The sequence below is a fragment of the Mytilus californianus genome, unplaced genomic scaffold (assembly GCF_021869535.1).
Source record: "Mytilus californianus isolate M0D057914Y unplaced genomic scaffold, xbMytCali1.0.p SCAF_3, whole genome shotgun sequence".
Taxonomy (NCBI): Eukaryota; Metazoa; Mollusca; class Bivalvia; order Mytilida; family Mytilidae; genus Mytilus; species Mytilus californianus.
In genome coordinates this window covers 97,557,703-97,577,411 of record NW_026262679.1, presented here as the reverse complement: position 1 = coordinate 97,577,411, position 19,709 = coordinate 97,557,703, and the positions used below count along the sequence as shown (strand labels likewise).

At 31.1% G+C, this 19,709-nt stretch overlaps 1 protein-coding gene across 1 annotated transcript in view; it reads right to left on the bottom strand.

Annotated features, from left to right (window-relative positions):
• Positions 1-424: 424 nt before the first annotated feature.
• Positions 425-19,709, bottom strand: part of LOC127733308 (lipid droplet-regulating VLDL assembly factor AUP1-like) — a 35,770-nt gene continuing 16,485 nt past the window's right edge. The window contains exons 10-12 of the mRNA XM_052242678.1: positions 19,200-19,319; positions 10,520-10,674; positions 425-5,396 (exon numbers count right to left, since the gene is read on the bottom strand). Coding sequence (XP_052098638.1) covers positions 5,262-5,396; positions 10,520-10,674; positions 19,200-19,319 — 410 coding nt within the window. The 3' untranslated portion in view covers positions 425-5,261. The remainder of the gene's footprint in view (positions 5,397-10,519; positions 10,675-19,199; positions 19,320-19,709) is intronic.

The window sequence follows — 19,709 nt, the reverse complement described above, 5'->3', positions numbered from 1 at the left end:
CCATTCACTAATTATTGTCCTTGATAGACTGGAAAATGACACTTTATTTGGTTTCTGTATTATAACTTATGATCCATTCAACCAATGCTTTTCAAATTTTAATATGTTGTTCTTAAATACAAAATGGTGGTCTAGTTTAAAATTCATGGGACGTAACAAATGTAAATTACCATAAAGATGGTAAAAGATTTTGCTTCAGATTATACCTTTGTCATTGTTTTCTGAACAATTCAGGGCACATTTTGGTATTTTGACACAAACCTTAATGAAAACTACTATATAACAAAATTTGTTTTTAAATCATTCGATTTTCATGAAAAAGGATTAATGAAGGCCATGGTTTATTTTGTATTTATATAAATTCCTAACTCTTTTTGATACTGAAAAAAAAATTAAGAGGATTGAAAATATATAACACAAAGAATAATAGCCTAGGAATATATTTTTATCTTGCCTCAAGTACAGGTTAAACCCAACAGAAATTTAACATTACATATTGCCTCTTGGCATTACATTATACAAATTAACAATACAATCCATTGATATTTTCTCTGCTGCTCTCATTCCATGCACAACAAAAAGAAAGAAAAATATGGTGCACAATATATATGGGCCAATTTTTTCCCTAAAAAAAATTTTGGGGAGGGGGAGGCAGAGAAAATTGCTCAAATTCAAACATTTTTTACTCATCTTTTGAAGTGAATTTTGGGAATTTAATATTTTCCCTTTTCTAACATCTTTATATTTCAGGAGTATGACAGGTTGATATACAGTGGAAATTAGAGGGATGTATATTAAAGAATTCATACCTCCTAATCTTCGTTTCACTTACATTGAAAATACTTGTATTGATAGTTTTTAACAAATTTAATTGCACACCATAAAGATGTCTGTGAGGTGTGGATTTGGTGAAAAATATATTATTTAGGGAGCTACTGAAATATTTCAAGACCTCCAAAATTCAAATTCAGGATATCCATATAATAACCAAGTATCATCTACAATGAAGTGGCATACACGTTTTTATTTGATTTACTTCACCAAAAACTTAATGTATTTGCATTCAGTAAAGCACATGAAATATAACATTATGATATCTAATATTTAAAATGCAAACAAAATTATAATGACAGTGTTCTCCCCAGATATTTCATTTAGCATCCTGGTAAACAGGGGAAATTGAAATACCATCTTGTTTATAAAAATTATAGTATCACATCCATAACATAATCTATAAGAAAACCACTTCAGATAGCATCACATTTAAGATTATAGCATCACATTACCATGATACTAAAAGGCCCTGGGGAGAACACTGAATGAATGCCATAATTTATCTTTAGAGCAATTATAGAAATAACATGATCATATACAAGATACTTTTTTTCAATAAATTAAAATTTGAAGCGCAAATGAAAAACATGCTGATGTTATTTTAAGCTATATGCATCAAGATGTATTACAATAGAGCACCAAAGAAGCCGTCAATAACAAATTCATACATACAGAATAATTTTGTTGACAAAAGATGTAAAAATTATATACAATATTGTTATCATGTGAGATGTTGCCTTTGTAAAACCAGATGATTGAAAGCTGTCATCAACATTGCTGTCCATCAATGAAATGCAATGCATACAATAAATAATATATTATTTTTTCTTAACCATTGAGACCAGTCACCTATCCATTTACTAGATGGATGAAAACTGTATTGATGCTGGTTTGTTTAAAACTCGCAGAACTAGGGCAGCCTCAACTAGTTATGCTTTTTCTGAAATGATGAGGAAAGGCTAATGGATTCTTTAATCTTACTTAGCCCGATTAAATATCCCTTTTATTTAGGTTATCTGAATTAAAAATCAACCTTCAACATACAAACAACTCCATTAATATTAATTTATATACTGGGAGCAAATGAACATTACATTAAATTTTATTTATATACCAGTAGCTATTTTTAATGATTTAGAAATCAAGACAAGAAATGGCAGTATGTTCCAAAATTCAGATCCGACTTCTGCAACTAAGAGCAACTCCAGTGCGTAATTCAAGAGTGTTATCATCATTTTAGTATATCGCCATGAAAGGCAAATATCAATTCAGAAATCAATCATTAGTTTAACTTAAAATGACATGCTCATATTTGTATTGGTCAGTCTCAGCATCTTCATACAAAATATTCACTTATCCCATGATGCAAAATTACATTATTTGGTTCAAATTACCAGTAGTTTCAAATAAGGAAAGTATTTGATGAAGTTCAGAAAAAAATTGCAAAGTATGGACAACAGGTCATTTTATACCAATATTGTTTTCATCTTATCTGTCCATTATTTCATCAATTTGTCCAACAAATATTTTTGTCATACTTTTGACAGGTACTATTGACCAAGATGACTTCATATTTGGTCAGCAGTCTGACAATGATGAGTTGTAATGTGTGAGCTTTTTTTTCAGATATGTGAGACACTTATACTTCCTGTTTGCCAATACTTTAAATTTTTCAATATGGTGGATGAACTTCAATCTATTTCTTCACACCTTTCTCCAATAACTATTGAACAGAATAATTTCATATTTGGTCAGCAGCTCAACAGTGATGAGTAGTTATGTCTGAGCTCTTTTCAGATCTGTCAGACGCCTTTTAATGTTTTCCATATACTTTGAATTAAGAGTGGGTGTATGCTTTATACAACAAAGTGCATCTGTCTTTTCCTTTACATTACATGTCCTAAACAATATCTAATCTTCTGTGATGAATTTAATACTGTGAGGTAGATACATTGTAATTTGTTAAATAAAATAACATGATTTTTATGACCCATCTAAAACAGTGTGCTGTTACAAATGAATAGAAAATAAGTTATATTGAAAGCATCATAAAATGTTATATATGATTAAACAAAAAGTAAAAAAATGTCTGGTTAAAAGGACAAAAATAATTTGAAATTTTCAAATTGTTATCAAATCTGAAGTTAAATTTCTCCTCAATGTAAAGTTATTCTTGATTGCTACAAATAAAGAACTCTTACAATGCTATCAATATATGTATTCTGATTAGTGAATCAAAATGAAAACAAACAGAACAAGATATGAATAGATTCAAAGTGCATTGTTGTGCATTGCCTGTAAAACAAACAAAAAAGCTTTAAAAAAATAACTAAGCTGCCTGATTTTTATTAAAATCAACAGCAGAATTTGGACTCTCATAATACTGTAAGTATATGGTAGTGGATATACAAAGTACATGCAAAAATTCTGAAGAGAAATCAGTTTCAGGTTTCTTCCAGAATGCCTTAAGACTAAGGCCTCACAATCTTTTTGAAAATTAGATATTCAGATAATAATATAATAGAATGCAAACTACTTTATTCTATAAAATAAATAGCATATCATAAAACTTATCTAAAATATTAACATTTCAACAATAATAAAATTTCAAGGTTGCTAGTATAACTGGCTGCACAGGGCTTCATATACTGTATTTAATTCAGATGTAAGTATGCTAATACAACTATAAACAAAATCCACAAACTTAGTATCATAAGTACCTATGGAGAAATGGATAAAATCAGCAAATTGAAAATTACATGTTCATAATGATGACAGAAAAAACACTTGTATCTCACTTTGCTTCACTTGTTTTTAATGAAACTTTGAAACTTGAAAGGCCACTGTTCTATAAAAGAAGCACAACCAAAACCAATTAACATAAAGGTAAGCTCAATTTGCATTTCTTCATTACCAATTACATTTATTAAAAGTCAAAAGTCAATATATGCAGGCATGACAAAACAAATGTACACAAATTGAAGATTATAATTAAGTACAAGAGCAGCAGTGCTGTCAAAAGAAATCAATTCAACATGTAAACTAGATTTAAGAATGATTATTATACATACCAGATCAATAGCTCATACCTGCCAACTTTTCAAAATCTCCATGGGGGATTTTAAGCATAAGAGGACCTAGTGCATTTTGTATACATGTCTAAAGTATATTCAATAAGATATACTATAATTTTTTAGGAGTACTAGAACACACCCGTGACATCGCGGGTCTGTGACTGAATTAAAGTACCTGTGCTTTATTTTTAGCCTGGATTTTTAGTATTCCCATTGTCATCTGATAAAGTCATGCTTATTTTAAGGTGCACAGTTTTCTCTGCTTTCAAAATCTTTCTGTTTGAACCCGTCCTGGTTTTCTCACTACAATATAGAAGTGGTACTCCAGATAGTGGAGGGAAGGATAAAGAAGAACTACAACTGGAAACTACATGTGACATATACTATTGGTATCGGTATCGGATTCGACTAAGAACTTGTTAATTATTGGTAATATTGATTATGTGGAAAACAAAAGGGCCTGGGATGGTGTCATTTTTATTAATCAACACCATTGTACTATATTAGTTATATCTAAAGTTGAATTGATTGATTCGTCGTTTTTGCGTTATGCCGACTAACAAATTGGACCTCGTTATTTCAGTAGTATAGATATATGTACTTAAATGCCATTAAACTCATTTGAATAACTATTTGTATAAAGTTCACATAATAGAGGATTTAAATAGTCAGGCCAACCCCTCCCATTGGACATATCCCCCATAAATTGGGATAGTTGGCAAGTCTGATAGCTGTAAACAACAAAGAAGGGCAGACAGTTGTTACACCTTTGAATGATAGAATAAAGGGCAAGGGTAAAATTGTATGGGTCATTAATAAAGTTTGAAAAACAAACCAATGAGGGACACTTAAAGCATTTTTGATATAGGGCCTTTAAACTGAATTTGATAAACAACAATCATATGATTAAATTATTTTCACATTATAGATTAACTGAAAAATATAAAACCAATATTTTCTGTAATGATAAATTATTCTTCTCTTTCAATAAACTTTTCTATAATCCTAAGGAATTTCAACACATGTATATTATTGGAACAGAAGAAAAACAATAATATAGGTTCAACAAATAAAAACAATTGAACATCTCTGAATGATGTCAAAATATAAGATTGATGTTAACACAGTGTGTAAAATGTTTTACACATAGTCCATACACAGTCAATTGTCACATGAAAACCATATTGTCTGTAATGATTCACTATATGATAATTACTTTCCCATTTCACTGAATTTTCTAAAACATTCTACAGAATATTTTGTCTATACATCAATTGCATAAATATCAGCCAATATGTCAATGGCAACTCTTCTCATGAATGATGATAATAAAACAAAAGTAATAAAGATATGTCAGTGTAGTCCATGTTTTTCTATGTATCTCTGTCTAGCAGTTTCTATCATAATTTTCTTTCTCTCCTCAAATGACTGATGTCTATCACTAGAAGATTTAGGGAAATAATGGGCACTGTATTTCTGTTGTGCTGGCTGCAAATTAAATATTAGAATTATTAGAATATTCTGATATTAAATTCATACAGTTGTAATTGTAACAGATTGAGAAATGACCCAATTCACATGGTATATTTTGCCATTTTCTGCATTACCAACTAGATGTGTCGGAACAACACAAATGGTCACGCTCGCAATAAAAACTTGACACCATTTTTAGGAGTGGAAATTTGAGAATGAAAGTCTGAATAACTTATTTTCACGAAATTTTCAAAGTCCAAAGCCCATAATTTTGGCACAAACCAGTGGAGTGGAACCAGACAGAAAATCAATCTGTAACTCGTCATAGTAGACCCGCATACTAAAAATCAGCTCAATATATGAAGGGGTTTAGAAGAAAAGTCTGTATAACTGGTATTTTCACAAAAAATCCCCAAGACCCTAATTTCGGCACAAATCAGTGGAGTGCAACCAAACCTAAACTTGATCTGTAACTCATCATAGTAGATTCACATACTAATAAACTACTTCGCTGAGCGCAGCTGGATACGCCCGCAGAGGTCCAACCCTGAACAGTTGGGGCAAAAATGGACACAATATTCAAGCTTGATACAGGTCTGAATTTGGATTGTAATTAAATATTTGACATATTATAGGTTTCTGAATAAATGCAGTCAAAGAACTTGAAATTGGTTATATGAATTGAATTTATATTCAATTAAAGATTTCTTGCTGTTGTGCAATACATTGTGCTGTTGCGCAATACTTTGTAAATCTGTTGTCAGACTATAAACAAATAAAGTTCAATTTCTTCTCAATGTCAAGTTTGAAATTTATGAAAATCAATAGGGAGATTACATCAATAGCTATAAATAATTCACCAAAGTTTCATGAGAACTGCTGAAAGCATTTTTGAGTTATTGTCCAAAAACTGGAAAATCCCCCCTTTTTTAATGAATAAAACCCAACAATTCAGAAATGTAAAATCTAAAATTTATAAAATTCTAAAGGGAGCTTACATCAACAGATATAAACAATTCACCAAAGTTTCATGAGAACTGCTGAACGCATTTTTTAGTTATTGTCCGAAAACTGGAAAATCACCCTTTTTTTATGAATAAAACCCTGTAACTCGGAAACGTAAAATCTAAAATTTATAAAAATCAAAAGGGAGCTCATGTCAATAGAAATAAACAATTCACCAAATTTCTTGTAAGTTGGTGAAAGCATTCTTGAGTTATTGTCCGAAAACTGGAAAATCCCCCTTTTTTAATGAATAAAACCCCATAACTCGGAAACGTAAAATCTAAAATTTATAAAAATCGAAAGGGAACTCAGGTCAATAGATATAAACAATTCACCAAAGTTTCATGCAAATTGGTTAAAGTGTTTTTGATTTAGTGTTCGACATGTTGATGACGGACGGACGGACAGACAGTCAACGGTATACCATAATACGTCCCGTAAACGTGCATTTAAAATTAGCTCAATATGTGAAGGCGTTTAGAAAAAAAGTTCGTATAACTGCTATTTCTATGAAATTTTCAAAGTCCAAAGCCCGTAATTTTGGCAAAAATCAGCGGAGCGGAACCATACTTATACTCGATCTGTAACTCATCATAGTAGACTCACATACTAAAAATCAGCTCAATATATATGAAGGCATTTAGAAAAAAAGTCTGTATAACTGTTCATTGCGGAATGACTGACTGACAGAATGACGGATAAGGGTATAACTATATGGCCCCGACAACTTTGTTGTGGGGCAATAAAAACAGAAAATTGGACATTAAGAATTTGTCTGCTGTGAAGTACATTTATGAAGAAATTAAAAGATATTGTGACACAAAATCCCTACATGCACTAGATGAAGCCACAGGTAAAGAAATAGTGCTTTTATAGCTCATCTCAAAGTCATTGTGAGGTCTCTTATAGAAAGCAAACCTCACACATCACTGCAAATTTAAAATTACCTTAGTAAATTCATTTAATTAATGAGAATAAGGTAAGGAGTAGGCTATCAAAAATCATAAGTAAATAAATGTGGATAGTGTCCACATGTGGACACAGATGATGCCCCTGCTTGCATATCATATAGTTATAAAGGGACATAACTGAAGAACGGTAAAAGTGATGCTACCCAAATTTGAACCTGATCTGAGTTTTGTGGTAATAAGCATTGTGTGTAAGTCTCATAAGATTTGGTTGAGGCTAACTTAAGTAGAGAACAGAAACTAAAAATTCAGCAATTTTTCTATTTGTAAACACGCATAACTCTAGAACGGTTGTGTATAAGTTTTATAACATTTGGTTGAGACAAACTAAAAAATTCAGCAATTTTCATGTTTATAAAGGGACATAACTGAAGAATGGTATAAGTGTTGCCACCAAATTTCATATTTAATCTGTATTATGTAGTAATAAGCATTGTGTATAAGTTTCATAACATTTGGTTGAGGCAAACTAAAGTTAGAAAACGGAAACAAAAAATTTGTACTTGATCTTAGTTTTGTGGTAATGAATACTGTGTATAGGTTTCATAATGTTTAGTTGGTGCTAACTTAAGTTACAGAATGGAAACTAAAAATTTTGCAATCTTTCCATTTATAAAGGGGTATAACTCAATAATGGTTAAAGTGACACTACCCAAATTCAACTTGATCTGTGTTTTATCAGTGGAAGTTAAAATTAAACATTGCATTGTATAAAGCATTGATTGTAGTTGATTCAACTATAATCATGGACAAAGGAAGATAACTCTAATTTTGAAAATTACTTGATATTTAGAAGAAAATAAAAATTTTGCAGTTTTTCCATTTATAAAGGGGCATAACTCTAGAACGGTTAAAGTGACACCACCAAAATTCAAACTTGATCTGTGTTTTGTGGTAATAAGCATTGTGTATAAGTTTCATAACATTTGGTTGAGGCAAACTTAAGTTAGAGAACGGAAACTAAAATTTTTGCAATTTTTCCATTTATAAAGGGGCATAACTCAAGAACGGCTAAAGTGACGCCACCAAAATTCAAACTTGATCTGTGTTTTGTGGTAATAATCATTGTGTATAAGTTTCACAACATTTGGTTGAAGCAAACTCAAGTTAGAGAACAGAAACCAATTTTGGGACGTACGGACGTATGTACGTACGTACAGACGTACAAGGGTAAAACTTAATGCCCCCACCGCTACGGGGCATAAAAATAAAACCAGACAACATCATGATGAAACGAAAATCAGCAGTACCAAAAACACTACATATAGGTAACTAAAGATTGAGAAACCTGACTCAACCAAAAACCAGAGGTGTTTTCTGACAATCTGAAAGGGTAAGCAACTCTATCTTCACAAATGACACCAACTGTGGTGCTCATTACATATTTCATTCAGGTGATAAGTCACATTTGATTATTAGTCATTAACAAAGAAATAATGATGGACTGGATTGTGACTGTGACAGATGGAACATATCCATATGCTATACAGATATTTTTTAATGGTCTACCAAGTCAATACAATGTCTTTAAAACTTTCGAAACAATGACATTAAATTTATAATCTTAAACTCCTTGTTGAGTTGTATCCTTGTTAGCAGCAAACATCTACTGTGGATTCATTACTATTTGTGGGATACCAATTTTTGATGAAGAAGGAATATATATTGGCGTGTATACCATAATACGTCCCGTAGACGGGCGTTTAAAAAAAATCAAAAGGGAGCTTTCTTCAGTTAATTCTTATGTTATGTTAAAGTTAGATTGGAATTGGTTAAAGAGAATTTGAGATATTGTATGAAGTGTTAATGGACAGACAGATGGATCGACATTGGTATACCATAATACGTCCCATCTTCGACGGGTGTATAAAAATCATAATTTTCAAAAAATAAGTTATTGTGAAGTGATTTCTTATCCAATTTTCAGGATTTTTTTCCGAATATCGTAATTGTTGTAATGAGACAGAGTTAAGCACAAACATATATTTATAGTATAATGTTGTAAATTGTAGCCAATGTTAGAAGCTGAAGTCAATAGTGCAGTACAAGAATTGATTGATAGATGATTGCTTAGCGTTGCTGAACAGAGTTGAATTTTTGTTGAAAAATGTTAAAAGTCAATTGAAGTCATACTGCACGACCAGAATTGATTGATAGATGATTGCTTAATGTCAAAGACCAGAATTGAAGTATTTGTCAAGCAACTATGATGATGTTAACGTCTCTGTGACTGTAGTTTTTCTTGCTATCTCTAGAGTGAAAATAATTGAGGGAAATAATTGCTAATTTGGCTTAAAGAATAGAATATTAAATAATAATCCGATAAGAAATGACTTTTTTTAATTGTGATTTTATATGAATCCTTAAGATAAATTTTAAGGTAACTACTCACTTATGTCATAATACTAATATCTCACTTTATATGGTTATTTTCACTTTTTGCAAATGAATATTTCTATCATACAACGCATTAAAAATTATTTCAAAATTCTAAGGATAATTTTTTTTATGAACCTTCTTGGGAAACAAATCAAATGAATGTTCTAATTTTAAAGAGAGATAGCTGATCTTGCATAATTAACCATGCTAGTTGGATTGACAATTATTCCACATACAATATCCTTAGTCTGGTAAAGTTGTTAAAAAATTTAACAGAGAATATCAAGAAACTGCTATCAACACTAAATTCTCCATAAGATGTAACTAAACACAATCCCCGAAAAACATTTCTTAACTTTTCATTCATATGAACATGAGGTGAGGTTCAGACTATTATTCTGGGCATCTAAACAGCTCCCCCCACCCCCCTCACAATCTCGATCAATGGAATTATCAAAGGTACATAAATGAGGGCACAATTATTATCTTTACATTAAGCCAAAAATAAAGGTTTAATTATTCACTGTCTTCCAACTGACCTTATTTTAAATCCCCCCTACCCTCATTTTTTTTTTTTACAATTTGCCACTAAGCACTATCAAATCATAATTTCTCTCCAATAAGCTCAAGGTAAAAAAGTAAAATAAAACAAATTCCCAACCTACTGACCCTAATTTTTTATGTGACGACAGGTAAGACATGTATATTTTTAACTCGAAACTGAATACTTAGGCTTATAACATTTAGTCTTGTGATGTAAAAGAGATAAATACTACTAGTACTTACAGATACTTGTGTGTTGACTTTATCTCTGATTTCTTGTGATACTTCAGGAATACTGGAGGGTACTGTCAGAATGCTGCTATCAGAAGCATTACGAGGTATTACTATTTTACCTTCTAATATGTTAGATATGGTTCTATCAATATCTTTTGTTTTCACTGTAATATAAAAGTGAGAAAAGTTATAACTTCCAAATTAGCAATCTTTAATTTGTTTATGGGCTGGGAGAGTGCTCAATGGCCAGTTTGAATAAATTGTCAGGAAGATACTTATTCTTATATAAAATTTGTTTTGAACACTTTAATTGGAGTTAAGCCTCATTCTAATCATTTGGAAAATGTCTTTTTGTATACCCCCTTAACCATAGTTTGCATGCAATAGAGATATAGAATTGCAAGTTGAATTCTGCTTGTTTCATTTGGTATGTCTTTTTCACCAATTAAGCTTTATTCAATTAAATCCGAAAGACTTGGAAGAAATGCTAAAGGTACAGTACTTTGTCAAAAGTGACTATAGCAAATAAAATATTACTGCATACTTATATTTCCTTTTAAATAATAATTTAAAAAAAAACCATTTCAACTGTCTTACTTGTATTTTCACCTTTACAAGCAGAAATATCTGAAGTTTGTTTTCACATTTTAGGATGATTTCATGATAATTGCTATTGATTATTTATTATTTGTAAGGCACTGATTTTCATGGATTTCCTCTGGAGAGGTGAACCATGAATAAAGTTTTCAACAATATAGAAGTTTCCTGTAGGCACCAACCGGTATGTAGAATTGTTAAAAAAAATCCACTAAAATTGGTTCGCATGAAACACTAACAGATCCAAGGATCCAAGGAGCCCTGTATTGCTCACCTGCCATTTTTGTATAAAATTTGTAGAATGCAATAAGAATATTTCTGATGAAATGTGAAAAAAGATTTCAGCCATGTTGACTTATTTGTAGATCTTGTCCTGATGATCAGTTCTGCAGTAATAGTTACTAGTTAACTTTATCTACTATAGTTTTGGCAAAAAACACAAGAGATGTTCAAAAAATGGTCTTTCAAAGGCAGCAACTCCTATAAGATTTATTACAATTTCACTCATGTTATCTCTTTTGTGGATCTTTTCCTACTGATCATTTTTGCATGTCTATTATCTCTCTATCTACTGTAGTTTAAGCAAGAAACACAAAAATTGGTAAATGTCTTATTTCAAGGACAAGAACTCCCATAAGAGGCTGAATGTCAATTTCAGCTATGTTGACTAATTTGTACATCTTGCTCTGCTGATCATTTTTGATGTTTACAGTTTTTCTCTTTCTTCTATAGTTAGTTCCAACATAAAAACTCAAAAATTGGTAAAACATTACTTTCAGGAGCATGGTTGAATGATGATTCATGTTGACTTATTTGTAGATCTTGCTGATCATTTTTGATGTTCATGATGTTTATAGTTTTTATCTATCTTCTATAGTTCCCACAAAAAACATGAAAATAAGTAAAATTCATCTTTCAAGGGCAATAACTCCTATATTAAAGGAGCTGACTGACAATTTCGACCATAATAACTTAATTTTGCTGCATATAGTTTTTCTCTACCTTTTAAAAGTTTAAAAGATAATAGACGTTACTTGCATTTTATCCCCATCTTCTATGTTTAGCCTTGTAAGATATGTTGGTGGGCTGGCATAATCATTTACACATTTTTCAAACTAGATACACAAAGGTCAAGTTTGGTTCAAATTGGTCAAGTAGTATCAGAGTAGAAGATTTTTGTAAAATTTAAAGGACTACGACAAAAAAGACAGATGACAGACACCAAGCAATGAGAAAAGCTCTTGTGGTCCTTTTGGTTAGTTGAGCTAAAAATGAATCGACTGCAGTTTAAAAGAACCAATTATTCGAGCAAGGGTTCTAATTTGTGATATCACAATTACCATAAATAAAATAATCAGAAATACAATTTTGTTTAAGGTATGACAGTTTTTCAAAATTATGACAAAAAGCTGAATTTAAATGTACAGAAAAGATTTAAAAAAAAAAAGAATAAAAATGTTCATTGATATTTTCACTCAGAAAACCATATTTACTCAGTCAAACCAGCTATTATGAATGATGATATTTAAACATTATAGACTGTGACCTTATTTTATCAAATATTTACATTTAGTGTAAGAATTTAAATTCTTCTCAAGGAATTGAGTTCACTTTGGATAACAGAATGCATGATGAAATTACATATAAAACAGATGGAAAATATTGTGATATAAATTGAATTTAGAGAGACTAAAAAATTTCTTTTGAAAAGTTTTGATCATTTGACTGCACCTTCTGTCTTATAAAATATTTAAGCTAAAAATTTTGTCATTTAAAATTTTGATAAAAGTATTATCTCAACAATATATATGCAACACTTATAATGAAACAATTATTTCAAAACATTATGTTGGCATTTAAAAAGAATGATCTTTAACAGATATAGTGTATGACATTACAATTATTTTGCCATGAAACATTTTAAAGGTCACTTGTTAAAATTCATATCATATACCCTATTGTTTTTTTTTATTTCAACAGGTCTTTAAATTTACTGAATACCTGAATAGATGACCTTCAAAATCAGCTTAGTTACAAACCAGGAAGTAGAACCCATCACAAACAGTAAACAATTGAAATGGCGTTCTCTGGATCAGTCAAGAAAAGTCAAATACCTATTAACTGCCAATTTTGTGAAACTCAGAAATCTATTCAGTGGAAATGCATTGATTGTAGCCTTTTAATTTGTGACAATTGTAAAGACAAAATACATTTAAAAATCAAGAATGCAAAGGATCATAAAATAATAAATATCAAAAACATTGGACTTTACACAGAAGAATTGGATTTTACTAACATTAAGTGCCAACAACATTCAGGACAATTATGTTGCCTATTTTGTGCCATATGTAACCATCTCGTCTGCCCTACATGCTTTGCTAAAGTCCATAAGACACATGATTTAATTGAAATCAAAGAAGCATATGACATTAAAAAAGATGAATTGAAGAAACTGCAAACTAAAAATCAGAAAGATAAAGCTGAAATGGAAACAAGAATGAAAAAACTACGCCAACTGAAAATTGTTGAAGATATAGAACATGAAAAAGTCAGACAAGATATCAAGTCACAAGAGAAAGCTTTGAAACAAGCAGTTGAAAAATATGCTGAAAAACTCCAAAAAGAATTAGAAAAGAACCATATATTTCTTCCCAATCCATCGAAGGAGATATCAATAATATTGCAAGATCCATTAAACAAGCAGATGTAAGGTACAACGAAGTTGAAGATTTTACTGATGTTGCCAAATTCTTCCAAGAAATTTCAGGAATGAAAACATACATAGACATATCTTTACAAAAAAATATGTCTAAATATAGTTCTATACCAAAATTTATCCCAGGGGAGATCACTCAGTCTAATTTTGGGTTTTTTCAGAATGATGACAGTCCATCAGGTGAATTAAATGTTGGTATGAACATAAACAAACAATATCAACCTAATCTTTCTATAATAGGTGATATCGCTCCATGCCCTGATGATTCCCTATGGATAAATTGTAGTCAAGATGAAGTGTTAAAGAAAGTAAAACCTGAAGGATCCAGTCTGAAGACAATATCTACCTTCAATATCGATGTCTACAGTATGGCAATAACGAAATCAAATGATCTTCTTGTAAATGTTAAAGTGGGGTCCAGACTAAAAATTATCAACAGCAGCACTGGTAAACTGACAGACTCTGTGTATGATTCATCCCCATTCATTCCTTCTGCCATCCATGTGACACATAATAATAAAGTCATAATAGGAGGGTTTAATGATAAACTAGATACAAATGCCGTAATTGTGATGTCAGAGATGGGAGATCAAGAGGCTGTGTATGAACATGACCAACTTAATCACCCTCTATTTAGAAATCTCAGGAGTATAACCAGTACAAGTAATGGTAATATACATGTGGCAGATTATAAAATAAGTGATGGTAAAGGTAGAATAGTAGTGCTAGGACCAGATGGTGATGTTATCAACACTTATACAGGACATAAAGTAATCATGAAGGAGAAACCATTCAAGCCAGTATACATAGTGACAACACCTAGAGACAATGTCATGGCAGTAGGTTTAAACAATCACATGCTGCACATACTAAATAATTTAGGAGTATTTTTGACTTGTTACAATACAAGAGACATAGAAATAATATATCCACAGTCCTTTGTCTTCACACCTACAGGACAGTTCTATATAGGATGTAGCAGGAAAAAAGGCAGTATCACTAAAGAAGCAAAATTATATGAAGTGAACATTCATGGCTGCTGAGAATTTTATGATTTTACAAAGTCTCTAAAACTAAGTCCCCATAAATGTATACCCATGGTGACTCACTCAATATATCATTCATTCCAACTTGACATGTCAAACAAGAAAATATGTGGTTTCGGTGTGGGAATCTTAACCATTATCAAGAATATTAAATGACTAAAGAATATTTATTAAATGTTGTGATGTACACAATTTTGTTTCTGTTATCTATTTAATTAGCCTTGAAAATACTCCATGGTCACTATCTATGCAAACAAAAAATACATTATAGACAAAATATATAGAATGCTATTTAGTATTTGAGGTCTATCTATTAACTGTGTAACAATATACTTCCGAAAACTTTTGATACAGCATGTGATTTAATGCACTCAAACCTTACCTAAATTATTATCAAATGTTCCTACGGTTCCGCAGTTATATCAAATGTAAACATTACTGAGACAAGTGGTGATGATCATGTCAAACTACATTTGTATCATAATTAAGGAATAACTAATAAAAGAACAGAGTTCCAATGTCCCCCGCATTGCACATATTTTAATCTATCCAAGGTCAAAGGGTAATAACTAAAAAAAACAACTTTTTTTTTGTTCTTTAAAACTTTTTATAAATATCTTAGAGAAATGAAGGCTTCAGAGCAAATACAATGCAATTACCGATATAATTAACATTTCCAAGGGGCATAACTCGTTAAAAATATTTGATCAGCACTTATTTTCAAATATGTCAAAGACATTGCTGATATAAACCTATGATATAAGTTTTATAAAATTCTGGCAAGAATTGTACACATGAGAGTGCCAACAATGCAATTTTCCAAATTATCAATATTTCCAAGGGACATAACTCTTTTAAAAATAATTGATCGTCACTGATTTTCGTACTCGTCAAAGACATTGCTGATATAAACCTATGATACAAGTTTCATAAAATTCTGGCAAGAATTGTACACACGAGAGCGCTAAGGATGCAATTTTCCATATAATTAATGTTTCCAAGGGGCATAACTGTTTTAAAAATAATTGATTGGCACTGATTTTCGAACTCGTCAAAGACATTGCTGATATAAACCTATGATACAAGTTTCATAAAATTCTGGCAAGAATTGTACACACAAGAGCGCTAAGGATGCAATTTTCCATATAATTAATGTTTCCAAGGGGCAAAACTGTTTTAAAAATAGTTGATCGGCACTGATTTTTGAACACATTAAAGACATTGCTAATATAAACCTATGATATAAGTTTCATAAAATTCTGACCAGAATTGTACATACATGTATGAGAGCGCTAACAATGCAATTTTCCATATATTTATATTTCCAGGAGGCATAACTCTTTTAAAAATAATTGATCGGCACTGATATTAGAACTTGTCCAAGACATTGCTGATATAAACCTATGATTTAAGTTTCATAAAACTCTGGCAAGAATTGTACAAATGAGAGCGCTAACAAGACTGGACGGACAGATGGAAGGACACCCGGTATTTCTATGTCCCCCACAATGCCTTGCGCGGGGGACAACAACTGTGTCATTTGTTTAATTGGTATACATACTCTATACAATTAAAATTACCACTTGCAGTGTATTGAGTATACATGTATAATGAGAACTGTGAAAATAAGGTCAAGGTTTAATGACTTGAATAAGATTGATTGATTCATTCATGTTTGCTCAATGCTGTATAAGCATATCAGACAGTTATGTACACCTTACAATCTAAATACCACTACACTATTTACAGACTAAATCACTGACCATTTGAAGATTAGGCTAATGAGGAGTTAACACGGCAATATCTTAATCAGATATGGGGAAAATAAGGACATTGCTTAACTAATATGAGCTCTGTCTTAAGGACACAAACAGACTTCATATAAATAGTCTAGGTATTTCCTATTCTAGAAAATGACATAAAATCAAGTAAACTTAAAATGCACATTTTTACAAAGTCATTATTGGATTGAACACATTTTTTCTAAAAAATTTTGAAGTGTAAACTGGGGATGATTAACTTATACACTAAATCAAAGTCTGAAGGACTACTATAAAAGTTTGTGAGTCAGCAGTCAGATTACAAATCAATAACCCCTAGAAAAATGTTTTTAATTCTTTTATTCTTAACCTTTTTTTTCTTTCAATTTCAATTTCTTGGAACCCCCTGCTTTGGTTCATGTGTATCAAGCATGAATATATCACAGTGAAATTGACATAATGTTAACCTGGTTACGAAAAGTAGTTTTGGCAACAGGGTCTATGAAATGTAAAAAAAAATGCAAGCTCATCACATTCAAGTTTTTGTAGATATGCAAATAAGAATGACTGAAACATTAGAAAAATGTGTGATGGTGACTTGATCAAACTAGGCATCTACTAAAAAGGAACTATAAACACACAAAATACAAATCAGACAAATAAAACAATGACCCTACATAAAATAATATAATTAAACTGATAAAATATGAAAAGAAACTAGATGGAACTGTGTTCAAATTAAAGTGTTGTGATTAGGTCAAAAGTAAGTTCAGAATGTTGAGCTCTACCAATTGTTCATTGACGTCAAAACTGTCAGGCGACATCTTACAGGAGTTATTGCCTTAAAATGACAAATTTTACCATTTTTTTCATTTTTGCCTATTATCTTGAAAATTATAATAGATAGAGAGAACCTCTAAGTTGCAAAATGATCAAATGATGAGAAAAGCTCACTTGGCCCTTTGGGCCAGGTGAGCTAAAAATAGGTTAAAATCATCAAGGAATGGTCTAACAACAGACAGTATCTTGACACATTGAATATTTTTCCCCTGTCAGATTTTCTCCATCTTCGATTATTCTGATTTTTTATTTTAATACCAGGGGCAAAGCTTTAATATCCTCCCCAAAACGGAAGAACATGGATGTGACTTTAAATCAATAGTATATCATAACCGAATCTTAATGCTTTATTTTTTTTTGGAAATTTGGTTATGAAGGCTGATCTTTGATCATTTCTGTTCAATTTATTTCCATGCTCTTGTTACTTTGAAAAAATTTATACCTTAACATGTTGTATAAACACCAGACATTGTTGAAGAGTGTTTATTCCATAAATTATAAGGTACTGCCATGTAAACTGTAAGAGATGTTGCATTGACATACATTTGTGACATATAGACTTTTTTTTTATATTTGACTTACTGTTCCATTCTGAACATCTCTGATACTTACATAGATCTTTCTCTATAACAGATAAAGGTGTATCAGGTAATACTTCTTTAACTTGCTGTGCCATTCTGAACATCTCTGATACTTACATAGATCTGTCTCTATAACAGATAATGGTGTATCAGGTAATACTTCTTTAACTTGCTGTGCCATTCTGAACATATCTGATACTTACATAGATCTTTCTCTATAACAGATAAAGGTGTATCAGGTAATACTTCTTTAACTTGCTGTGCCATTCTGAACATCTCTGATACTTACATAGATCTGTCTCTATAACAGATAATGGTGTATCAGGTAATACTTCTTTAACTTACGATGCTATTCTGAACATCTCTGATACTTACATAGATCTTTCTCTATTTCAGATAAAGGTGTATCAGATAACACTTCTTTCACTTGCTGCGACATTCTGAACATCTTTGATACTTACATAGATCTTTCTCTATTACAGATAAAGGTGTATCAGGTAATACTTCTTTAACTTGCTGTGCCATTCTGAACATCTCTGATACTTACATAGATCTTTCTCTATTACAGATAAAGGTGTATCAGGTAATACTTCTTTAACTTACTGTTCCATTCTGAACATCTCTGATACTTACATAGATCTTTCTCTATAACAGATAAAGGTGTATCAGGTAATACTTCTTTAACTTGCTGTGCCATTCTGAACATCTCTGATACTTACATAGATCTTTCTCTATAACAGATAATGGTGTATCAGGTAATACTTCTTTAACTTGCTGTGCCATTCTGAACATATCTGATACTTACACAGATCTTTCTCTATAACAGATAAAGGTTTATTAGGTAATACTTCTTTTACTTGCTGTGCCATTCTGAACATCTCTGATACTTACATAGATCTGTCTCTATAACAGATAATGGTGTATCAGGTAATACTTCTTTAACTTACTGTTCCATTCTGAACATCTCTGATACTTACATAGATCTTTCTCTATAACAGATAAAGGTGTATCAGGTAATACTTCTTTTACTTGCTGTGCTATTCTGAACATCTCTGATACTTACATAGATCTTTCTCTATTTCAGATAAAGGTGTATCAGATAACACTTCTTTCACTTGCTGCGACATTCTGAACATCTTTGATACTTACATAGATCTTTCTCTATTACAGATAAAGGTGTATCAGGTAATACTTCTTTGACTTGTTGTGCCATTTTGGACACCTCTGCTAATTCTGCAGGATTAGGCTTAGTTCTTTTGTTACTAGAAGCTGAAAATAAAATTTGTTTTAAATCTTAAGTGCTCCTAATAAACTAATTGCATTGCAGATTTTGTATTTAAAAACAAAGAGGGGAACAGATAATTTTATTAAATTTTTGAACTGGTTAAAATTTTTATCTGCAGAAGATTTTAGTCATGATCTACCTTTATTGGTAACAGCTGTTTGCAAAGTGCACTTTAAATTTGTGTGAGTCTGATTTCTACTTGTAGAATTGAATTTTCACTTTCCTCTGAATGATTCCAAATCTTATTTTGACTTGAAACTCATAAGAAAGTCTGATAATAATGCATTCTTATCCTTAACTTGTAAAATTACTTAATATTCTAATACAAGACATTTATTTTTTGTATTCTGTTACTTATGGTTGGGGAAAAATTT